The sequence below is a fragment of the Clupea harengus genome, chromosome 24 (assembly GCF_900700415.2).
Source record: "Clupea harengus chromosome 24, Ch_v2.0.2, whole genome shotgun sequence".
NCBI classification, from domain to species: domain Eukaryota; kingdom Metazoa; phylum Chordata; class Actinopteri; order Clupeiformes; family Clupeidae; genus Clupea; species Clupea harengus.
Window position 1 is genome coordinate 18,434,234 of NC_045175.1, and position 11,353 is coordinate 18,445,586.

The 11,353-nt window shown below is 41.7% G+C and overlaps 3 protein-coding genes across 3 annotated transcripts; all 3 read left to right on the top strand.

The window, feature by feature from the left end:
* Nucleotides 1–1,022: 1,022 nt before the first annotated feature.
* Nucleotides 1,023–5,948, top strand: LOC116219360 (ribonuclease inhibitor-like). Its single transcript, XM_042703527.1, has 7 exons — nt 1,023–1,078; nt 1,630–1,803; nt 2,472–2,645; nt 3,088–3,261; nt 3,583–3,756; nt 4,372–4,418; nt 4,683–5,948. Exons 1-7 carry the CDS (start codon nt 1,023–1,025, stop codon nt 4,931–4,933), a joined length of 1,050 nt encoding a protein of 349 aa, XP_042559461.1. The 3' UTR covers nt 4,934–5,948.
* A 642-nt stretch (nt 5,949–6,590) lies between these two features.
* LOC116219361 (caspase b-like) lies at nt 6,591–9,153 on the top strand. The gene is made up of 3 exons (XM_031562642.2): nt 6,591–6,750; nt 7,756–8,081; nt 8,919–9,153. Exons 2-3 carry the CDS (start codon nt 7,780–7,782, stop codon nt 9,151–9,153), a joined length of 537 nt encoding a protein of 178 aa, XP_031418502.1. The 5' UTR covers nt 6,591–6,750; nt 7,756–7,779.
* A 298-nt stretch (nt 9,154–9,451) lies between these two features.
* On the top strand, nt 9,452–10,888 carry LOC122128767. Its single transcript, XM_042703528.1, has 3 exons — nt 9,452–9,464; nt 9,606–9,902; nt 10,521–10,888. Exons 1-3 carry the CDS (start codon nt 9,452–9,454, stop codon nt 10,886–10,888), a joined length of 678 nt encoding a protein of 225 aa, XP_042559462.1.
* Nucleotides 10,889–11,353: the final 465 nt, after the last annotated feature.

Here is an 11,353-nt window from a genome sequence, read left to right on the forward strand (position 1 = left end):
ACGCGCTGATCACAAATCTCATTCAGGGAATCTGCTTTCCTCAGCCTCGTGTGGATCACCACATCGGCCTGTGGCAGCTTGTCAGATCCCCATCAAGTACGTCCACCAAGTGACGGAAGTCCGAGGCTTCAGTGAGCCTCAAAAAGAGGAGTAACTTCAGGAAGAGATGTGAAGACGCCGCACAAGCGGAGAAAATCATTGCTCACTTCAAGACATCCAGAAGCCTCCAGGTCATGTGCCACATTCCCGTCTTCTGCTGGGATTGCTGGCCACCGTTTTCCAGCAGATCCTGAGGAGGACGAAGGACAACAGCGAAATACCCAAGACACTGACGCAGATGTATGCCCACTTCCTGCTCATCCAGACAAGCATCAACGATCAAAAGTACCATGGGGGACGTGGGGGAACGGACAGGGAGGGACTCCTGGTGTCTCACAGGGACGCCGTCCTGAAGCTGGCAGAGCTGGCCTTCAAACAAACGATGAAGGGGGAACATCATGTTCTACGAGGATGACCTGAGAGAGTGCGGCATCGACGTTGACGAAGCCTCTGTGTACTCGGGGATGTGCACTGAAATCTTAAAAGAAGAATCAGTGTTTTATCAAGCAGAAGGTCTACTTCTTCGTGCAACCTGAGCATCCAGGAGTTTCTGGCTGCCTTTCATGCCTTCGTGGGCCCACGCAAACGGGAACTTCAAGGAGCTGCAGCCCCTTCTGCGAGTACGAGGCTCCAAAGGTCGAACCCAAGGTGAACTTCCCCTCACACGGTTCCTCAGGAAACCCTGTATACCGCTTTAAACAGGCACAAATGGCAACCTGGACCTTTTTCTGCGCTTCCTCCTTGGCATCACTCTCGAGTCCAACCAGAAGCTCCTTCAGGGACTGCTGCCGCGACAGCAGAGAAGCACTGAGGCCATCAACGACATGATCCAGTACATCAAGACCTACAGGGGCAAGGACCTTCCTCCCCCGAGAGGTGCATCAACCTCTTCCACTGCTTGGTGGAGATGAACGATCACGTCAATGCACACGGAGATCCATGAGTACCTGCAGTCTGAGGGCTCCAGGAAGCCGCTCTCGTCCTCCTTCTGTTTCTTCCTTGGCCTATGTGCTGCTCATGTCTGAGGAAGTGCTGGAGGAGTTCGACTTTGAGGAAGTACAACACATCGTCAGATGAAGGGAGGAGAGGCTGGTGCCTGTGGTGAGATGTTGCAGAAAGGCTCTGTGAGTTTCCGTATTTATTATTTATTTATTATTAGTATACTTTTCAATACAGGCAATGTATCATGACGTTGTACATTTATCTGATGTAAATACATTGAAACTGAAGTTGTTGTTTTTTAACATGGCACACATATTGACAAATACTGAAAAATTATTTTGTCGAATACATTTCAAAAATATATTCCTGTCAATACCCTGTTAAGTTAAATATGAAATAATTTCAGTTCTGATATACACTAGTAGAGGTCCTGCATGAGACAACACATAGCTGCACCCCGTGAAGTGTCCTTTAATGCATTTCATTTCGGAACGGATTCAGTGCTTGCATTGCTGTGAAAGAAATTCATGGTTGGCTCTTTATTGACCCAAACCTCTAAAAAACAAACTAAAGACCCTCCCTTTGCAGACTTGCTGCGTGTAACCTCAATAAGACGTCTTGTGAGATCGTGGCCTCTGCTCTGCAGTCTGCAGACTGCCACCTGGTGGAGTTGGACCTGGGCAAAAATGACCTGCTGGATGCAGGAGTCGACTGTGTGTTTGCCTCAATGCTGAGTACTCACTGCAAGCTGGAGATACTGAGGTAAATAAACAGGGTATTTTTTCTTTTATTGCAGAAAGATGTGCAGTTATAGTGAGCAAGTGAGTGCCACAATCCTCTATACTGGGGTGCTGAGTTCTTACAGTAAACCGGAGATGTTGAGGTAATTTGAGTATACTGCATTTTACCTCTTCTATTCTGGAGAAGACCAAATCCTACCAAAGCAATAGCCATGAATATTTATCTTACTATTTGTGTACAGTATACATAGATTATGCAGTCCAACAATATTGATTGTCCATTCTACAAACACATTCCTTACAGTCCAAACTCTTAATTTCCTAAAGAGTCCCGGAGTGACTGAGAGAGAGGTCCTGTGGGAGTCTGCGGGTAGCCCTCCTGTCACCTCTCTGCCACCATAGATAGCTGGACATGAAACTATCTATGGCCCTAGTTCTTACAGATGTTGGTTTACAACAAGTTTGCTATAGCTGGATATGGTTATACATTTTATGTAGTGCATCAATACTGACTGTATACATTATTATACATATTGTTAATTTTTTTATGATATTTTATAAACAAATGACTTACACTTCAAACTATTATCTTCCCTAAAGAGCCCCTGACTGTAAATACTATTGGTAGTACCTTCAAAAATATATATGTTATTGTTCATAAACAGTGATTATACATTTAATCTTTTGAAGAGTCCCTGAGTGTAAGGTGACTGAGACGTCCTGTGGGAGTCTGCGGGTCGCCCTCCAATCACAACTGTGCCACCTCAGAGAGCTGGACATGAGTGGCAACGAGCTGAAGGATTCAGGGGTGATGTCGATATGCAAGGGATTAAAGAACCCACACTGCAAGCTTAAGACACTTAGGTTGGTCCTAGAAATATCACCTATATTTACATTCTGTGTGTTTTTTGTTTGTTTTAATAATTGTAATACTTAATGAATGTTTTGTTGTTGTTCAGGAGGTGCTGAAAGCTGTAATAACAAATAAATATGTTTATGTGTTGTTAGGGGTAAATACTGTATACAGTATTAAGAATAGGGATTTTATTATAATAAAAAACAAGGTAATGTAGTATGTATTTTTTTGTATAATAATGGGCATGCTAGATCACTGCTACTCTCCCCATACACATAATACATAACAATAAATGCATTTTTTATGCGTTGTTATAGTATATTTATTTATTTATGTATTTTTATATATATAAATATATTGTGTGCCATACATTTTATGTATATTCTTCAGTTTTTAAACAAGGGAGACCATCTCACCTCTTATCATTCTGATCTGATCTTTTCTTTTCAGACTGGCATGCTGTGGCCTGACTGAGGTGTCCTGTCGAGGCCTTGGCCCTGTCCTCCAGTCCCCTGGCTCAACTTTGAGGGAGCTGGACCTAACGGAAAATGACCTGAGGGACTCAGGGACCAAGCTTCTGGCAACTGGACTAGGGAGTTCACAGTGTAAACTTGAGAAACTGAAGTATAATGGCCTTTATTTGATTTGACATTCTGATTTTTTCCTGCGGTGTTGTTCTTTACAAGTCATAAAGTTTTGCCTAGTTTAGTTTGCAGTACCTCTCAAGATCAACATTTACCGGCCATTTCTGCCAACACTGCAGAATTTATATGACAGATTGATTACTTCCCATTAGCAAGGCCAGTTGTGAAACCAGAAAAAGAAAAGTTAAAATGTTAAATCTTGAATGAATATCTATATCTTATAAATGCGAAACCCGACCAACCTCAGCCCCTCTAACCTTCTCCACCTCTCCAATTGTTCCCCACCCTCTTCTTCCCCCAGGCTACTTGGCTGTCTTATCTCCGAGGAAGGCTGCCTTTCCCTGGCCTCAGCCCTGAAGTCAAACCCCTCACACCTGCTTGAGCTGGATCTGAGCTACAACCACCCTGGGGATATGGGAGCGGAGCTGCTTACTGTTAGACAGATCGATCCCGGCTCCAAACTTCCAGAGATCAAGTAGGTGAACTGAGGGTGGGGGAGTAGGTCTGAACCTGAATGGCCGATGTTGAAAGAATGAACATGAAGTGATGGTGGAGGTTGGTTTCTGCTACTGTAACACACACACACACACACACACCAACAAGCTGAAAGAAATGACTAAAGGTAGATGGAAATTTAGTTTCACTTGCCATGTACTCAAAGACAAATAAAAGTTTCGCAATTTGAAAAATGTGCAGTTAAAGAGGCCTTCCAGAGTATTGTCTAAAGCTAACATGCAGGGAGGAGGGGTTGCCTGAGGCTAGCTGGTCTATTTGGAGGTGTACAAAGACATGAGTAATGATGAGGAGATACATCATCATCGAGTAGCACACGCTAGTATTGTGATGTTTATGCAGTAGTCATCCAAAATGACGTCAGTGTAGATTTATTTATGAATTTGACCGCAGCATGGGACTCCTCTGAGTAATACATACAGTAGGACAGAAGGACATGTCTTCTTCAGAAAAAACATTGACAGAAAAAAAAACATTTACAAAGTCAAACGGGAATGTGTACTATATGTGTAAGTATACTATGTGTGGAAGTGCAAGTGTGTATTTGCTCACTAAATATTTGTGTAACTGTTCACAGTGTTGATCATGGTGCAGCTTGCAGGTTGAGATCTGGACTACGGAAATGTAAGTCAACTCACCAGTTTAGAGAGTGGAGGTATTTAATTAGGTGATTAAGTGTTAAATAGGAAAACATTTAAATGTAGGTACATTTTAGCTAAATTAATCTAACTGCCCACTTCAAATGATCTGAAATGAATTGCTTCTGGCCAGTCCTTGTCAGTTTCATTTTAATTGAAAAGGAAGCTTGGGGTTGTCTGATTTCAATTACTACATAAATTCCTCGTCCATTCAATACCTCGATGTAAAATTTAAATATCTGCTCCGCAGATGCCTGCAAGCTTAGCTTCGACCCAAACACGGCCCACAGAAAACTCTCCCTCTCAGAGGACAACAGGAACGTGGAGTGCACCATGCGAGAACAGCCCTATCCAGACCACCCAGAGAGATTTAGCACCTGGCAGGTCCTTTGCAGAGAACCCCAGTCTGGACGCTCCTACTGGGAGGTCGAGCGAAGTGGTTGGTATGGAGTTGTTGTCGGAAGTGTCGTACAAAGTCACAGAAGGGCGGATGCAGCATAATAAGATCGGCTACGACGACTGGTCGTGGAGCCTGGCTTGCTACGATAACAGGTTCACGGCCAGGCACAACAAACGGCGTACTAACATACCTGCCCCCGTGCTCAACGCACACCGAATAGCAGTGTACCTGAACTGGCCCGCGGGCCTCTTGTCTTTCTTCAGTGCCGCCGAAGGTACATTGACTCACTTGCACACGTTCTATTCGAGATTCTCCGAGCCGCTTTACCCGGCGCTGAGGTTTATCTTTGCTGGCTCGTCTGCATCCATCTGTGAGTTAGCCTAGCAGCTGAACGTTGTGCTTTGACATCCGTCAAGTAGCCTAGCAGTTGAACGTTGTGCTTTGACATCTGTGAGTTATAGCCTAGCAGCTGAACGTTGTGCTTTAAACATACTTTTGTTGCTTTTTTGCAGCTCACAGTCAGGGCGTTTGCATGCAAATAAAAAAAGAAGCTGATTGACCAGTTGACTTACTGACAGAAAACGCTATTGCTTCGCTTCCATTTTGTAGCCATGTAGAATACACTGATGTCCTGATGAGATTAACACTGTCTTTACCCATTTGCTGTACTTCATAGATGTATTTACTTATTTTATCTAAAACCCAAATGGCAATATTCAGTTGGGATTTTATTGGGTCTTTTGTTACTTTTTATGAGCCTTAAAGCCAAAGGTAAAACGGGAATTACTACCAGTGAGTATCTTGAAGTCAATGGAATAAGGACATCATGTAGCCATTTTGTGATAGTGGACATTAGTTGATGTTTTTTTTTTTTTACTATACACATTGTACATACTTGTAAATATTCTCCACATTTGTGTTTTATAGTGTAAATAAAATGTTCAAATTTATAGTTGCCTACAGTAACTGTAGTCTGCAAGTCGCAGAAATCACATATTACTAGATGAACTATGAAGTGATGTATTATTGTACAAGTTGATGCAAACATATTTGTCCTCTTTTGTTGTGATTGACACCAAACACATTTGACTATTTCTACCACAATGAACTATGAATAAACTATAAACTGCTGTCATGGACTCATGTATTCAAACAGGAGTTATGATTCTACGTAAAACAGGATAGGCTTTATCATTCAAAAACAAGTTATCCAGGCAGGAGGCGTGATTCTTTAGCAAGTTGTTCACACAGCAATTACAATATTCTTAACAAAATTATACAGTTAAAAGTTTCTTTAGCAAGTTTTCCAAACGAGAATCAAGATTTTTAAACAGGTTATTCACACAAGAGCTCAGAATATCGAAAACTGAAGCTCAAAGTGAACCAGAAACAAGGGCAATGTCTTCAACTTGTGTACAGACAGTCTTGTTTGAACTGTTTGTTCATGCCTAAACAGGTCCTACCAGTATACTGTTGATATGATCAGAGACAGTGCAGTGCAGTTAAGATAAAGGGAGAAGGGCAAAGTCTGATGGGAACAATAAACAGCCAAAGCTGTCAGTGTGTGCATTCAAAGGAAGAACGGAAGGTCGACAAACCTGAAGAATCTGAAGTTACATATCAAATTTGCTTGTGAAATGGGGGAGAATAGTGTTACGGTCTTTGTGGGGATTCTTAACATTTGTTTTTCCAAACAGTATGTGAGTGTGTTTATCTAAAGGAGCAAAGGAAATAGTGTTGAATACCTGGTGTTCAGGAAGAGTTGGCAACCTCAGGCACAGTGCAGTCGCACAGGATGTGACTTAAACCCAGGCTTGAAACGGAAACGACACCATTTGCTACCACTATCACATGTGATAACACTATGACATTTGCGTTGGACGTGGGGGAGAGCCGTCTTAACATGTGAGAGCTGACGGTGAGTGTGTCTGCTTTCTTACGTGTCTTACGTCTTCGAATGTATCAATAACATATCTTTGTGGTGTTCATGGGTTTATGTTGTGAGAATGCCAAAGATAATTGCCTGTTTTTAAACGCTGTCTCAATGCTACTGAATCCACTGAACTGTGTTAAAAGTAATACGCTCACTGTGGGACTACTTCCTGGATTGTGTTATGCTGTTCTTTTGTTTGTGTGACTGAATGAAGTAACAAACTAAAAGTACAAGTTCAAGTGATGGTGACACCACAGCATGTTTAAATGGATGATTAGTTTGAGGAGGCATCAAAACTATACGCACAGCAGTGGGCATATGCAGTTTGTCTTTTGTTGATTTTCTAGTGAACTGTTGGAAACAGGCATTTGATATTACGCGTGCTTGTGGCAGTAGTAGTGCCTATTTACTTTTCAAACTGTTTATGGTTCAATTATTTAATTTGTGTTGCTTCATACCCTACCGATCCAGCTAGGGGGCGTTTCTAAATTAACAGTACCCTTACCTGACCTCCATTCACTCTTACATTTGGAGAAGTATGAACACAGAGCACTGTCCAAGTTCACATTTTCCAGGAAGGGAAATACCCTGATCAATGGATAAATTAAATGAATCAATTAATGAATGAATTAATGTTAAAATGAATGTTCAAGTGATGATGACTTGGACTTAATTAAAGGTGATAGTTGTTGAAAGTGACCCACTTCTAATTCCACTAATTCTAATTCCAGTGTTCCACTGTCTGATTCAATGATTTCACTGAAAGACCAAATTTATTATTTTAATTTATTATTATTTATTATTCATTTTTGACTCTTTCCATCATGGTCCTCAGGACTCTAGTTAATCTGAAGCCCAATTAGCTGAATACGCTCAAGATCTACCTGAGCAACATGACTCTGCACAGCTAGAGCATTTACAGTAAACAATAAATGTGAAAAGGATCAAGATTTAAAAAAATAAATAATAATAATACACAATCTTTATCAGCCTGCATGTCATCAGTTCCACATCATGGGGACCCAACTGGACCTTCTACTTCATGCTACGGATCACCTGAAGCCTGAGCAGCTGAAGAGGTTCAAGCTGTACCTGAGCCACCGAACTCTGGACGGTGTCGAGCCCATACCCAGAGACCGGCTTGGAGACAGTGACGCGACGGACATTGTGGAAACAATGATGGAGGTCTATGGCAGCGAAGGTGCTCTGAAAATCACAATACACATCCTGAGGAAAATCAGCCGTACAGATCTTGCAGATGCCCTGGAGAATGGGATTAAGGAAGTGCCAAGCCAAGAGGAACAGGCTACAGACGCGTATGTTAAATTACCTACATTTTTTATAAACTTCATAGTTAGTTATAAGAAAATACGCTATATTCTGATAACATTAGAGGAACAGGCTTTGGATCGGTACGTTAAAGAGGCTATATGTTAGATTTACTAGCAGTCGGAGAGCGAGCTAAATTATTTAATTTCTCCCCACCCCAAGCAGATTGAGGACAGTGTATTATACTACCTCCTTTCACAAAAGTAAACTAAAAGTTTGGCCAGTGTGGGGCAGGCTGAAGCATGAGAGCACAGAGAACATTTAGATGATTGAAAGAGGCTACCATTAGTGTCTCAATCAACATCAATTGATATTTATATGTTACATTAACTTAGGGTTTTTGAGCAAGCCAACCGTCTAACCATGTTAACTGAAGGGCTGCCTACTGAGTTACTTGTTGATACCTACTACAGGATAGCCATGCTTACTTGGGTCTGTTTGTAAATTCCATCCGGCACTATGAAACTGTATTGAAGCTCAATTGTAATTCAAAATGGAGCATACCATCTCTCCACAAATCATCAAACACTTTACCTGTCAATTTTTTTAGCCTCTGAGATGGGATTTTAGTGATTTAAAAAACACTTTACCTGTCATTATTTTAGCTTCTGAGATGGGATTTCAGTGATTAAAAACACTATACCTGACAGTATGGGCTTATGCCCATGACGGTTCCCTTCCCTTACTCTGCTGTTTTCGCTGCAAGTACATCGATACATTCTCATAAACTGAATCCCATAAATATTATATTATTATTAAAAAACACTATACTCTTCGTGTTAATGTTCTGTTGACACAATATTTTCTGCCCCTGGTTCCACCAGTGGGTCATCAGTAAGTCTGACCCAGGATCAGTGTGGAGTGTGTGAGCAGCTTCTGACGGATCCAGTCATCACCACCTGTGGACACAGTTTCTGCAGGCAGTGCATCAGCAGCTACTGGAGCCAGTCTGGTCCATCAGGACAGTACACCTGTGCAAAGTGTGAAAAAAGACGCAAAAACTCCACAGTCTTCACAGACAATAACAGGTGCGGAGTTTTATACCTCTTCACCAGCTGATGCCATTATGTTCTGTTCTTGCTGTGAAAATTGTAAACGTCATCAGTTGTTGATACATCGGGCTACAGCTCTTTTTGTTTTAAATCTTTGGAATGTTTACATGTTACATCATGTCCCGAGGGGCCCCTGCTTAAACCTTTGTTGAAACCCTCAGGTAATGTTTGACCTTTGACCTCTGTTGAAACCCTCAGGTAATGTTTGGCTTTTGACCTCTGTTGAAACCCTTTAGGCAATGTTTGACCTTTGTTGAAACCCTCAGTAATGTTTGGCTTTTGACCTCTGTTGAAACCCTTAGGCAATGTTTGACCTTTGTTGAAACCCTCAGGTAATGTTTGACCTTTGACCTCTATTGAAACCCTCAGGTAATGTCTGACCTTTGTTGAAACCCGCTGGTAATGTTTGACCTTTGTTGAAACCTGCAGGTAATGTTTGACCTTTGTTGAACCCTGCAGGTAATGTTTTACCTTTAGCAATATTGGAGTGGGATTTTTTAAATCTCTCCCTCCCCCTCTCTCCTCCTTCCCTCTCCATCCCCTTCCCCTCTCTCCTCCTTCTCCCACTGCCGTTAGCAGTTTCAGAGGCACAACCCATCGATAAAGCAGCAGGTGGCCCACCGAATGCTGCTCCTCCCTGTGTGCACACCACCATCTCAGCACAGACAGGGGCCCTAGTTAATGCCCCCACCCTCAACAACTGCCACATCGAGGGCTCTGTGTTCTTCAACAGTGAGCCGGGAGACAAGGATGATGGTGAGTGTTGAGACCTGAGGTCATGGGTTTGACACACAGGGAGCACATGCAGTTGTATGCATCTATGTTTATATATCATCTGTGTTTCTTTATCATTTATGTTTATATATCATGTTCCTTCATCATATATGTTTTATATATTATATACGTGTCTCTATTATATATGTTTATTGCACTGTTCTATACATTTTATTCGGATACAAGTGTTCTGCTAAATTGTAAATTTGAATATAAATTAAGCTGATGACTGAGCAGGAATATCTGAAATATCAATATAGTATTAATTAATGAATTATCAAAATATAAAAAAGAATTATCAAAAAGAATTCACAGTCACATAATGTCTAAAATGGCTTGTCAAATGCAACCATACACAAGAGATGTTTTTGAATACATAATTAAAACCCAAAAGTAATTTTTTGAAATAGCATAATTAAGGACAGCTATTAAGAAAACGCTTTCATCCAAAAGCAACATATAAAGTCTCATTTTAAATATGATGAAATTTATATGTTACATTAATAATTCAATATGTTTAAAATTCATAATTTAATATTTTCGTTTGAAAATAAAATTGACATTTGGTAAATAGCTATATTTGGTGTTCTCTTTGGACAGATGATGCTGTCTTGGAAAATGTCCAGATGAATCACAAGGCTCTAATGAAGGAAAAATCTGAGTGCATATTTGAGGGTGTTGAAAAGAAGGGCAACAAAATCCTCCTTAACAAGATCTATACAGACCTGTACATCACAGAGGGGGAGAGTGAAGGGGTCAACGATGAGCACGAGGTCTGGCAACTTGAAACGGTCTCCAGGAAACCAGTAACACAAGATACAGCAATCCATTGCAATGACATCTTCAAACCTTTGCCAGAACAAGATGGCACTGTTCGATCTGTGATGACCAAAGGAATAGCTGGCATTGGTAAGGACCGTGTCAGTGCAAAAGTTCATTCTGGACTGGGCAGAAGGGGAGGCCAATAGCGACATCCATTTCGTTTTTGCGTTCTCGTCAGAGAGCTGAATTTTGGTACGAGGTAGGAAGTACAGTCTTCTTGGTCTACTCCTCGACTTTCACCCTGAACTAAAGGAACTCTATGACACAAGAAAATGCTTCGAGCGTAAACGGTCATCATTTTCGATGGGCTGGACGAGAGCAGGCTTAAGCTAGACTTCCGTAAAACAAGACTAGCCAACGTCACTGAGGTGGCTTCGGTGGATGCGGCTGGTTGCTTAACCTGATTAACGGTACACTGCTTCCTTCAGCACACATCTGGTAACGTCCCGGGCCGGCTGCAGCTGGTTCAGATTCCCACTCAGTACGTTGACCAACCTGACCGAGGTGCGGGGATTTAACTTGCCACAACGAAGGAGTATTCAGGAAGAAGATCAGTGATCCAGCCAAAGCAGAGCAAATCATTGCGCACATCAAGGTGTCGCGGAGCTCCA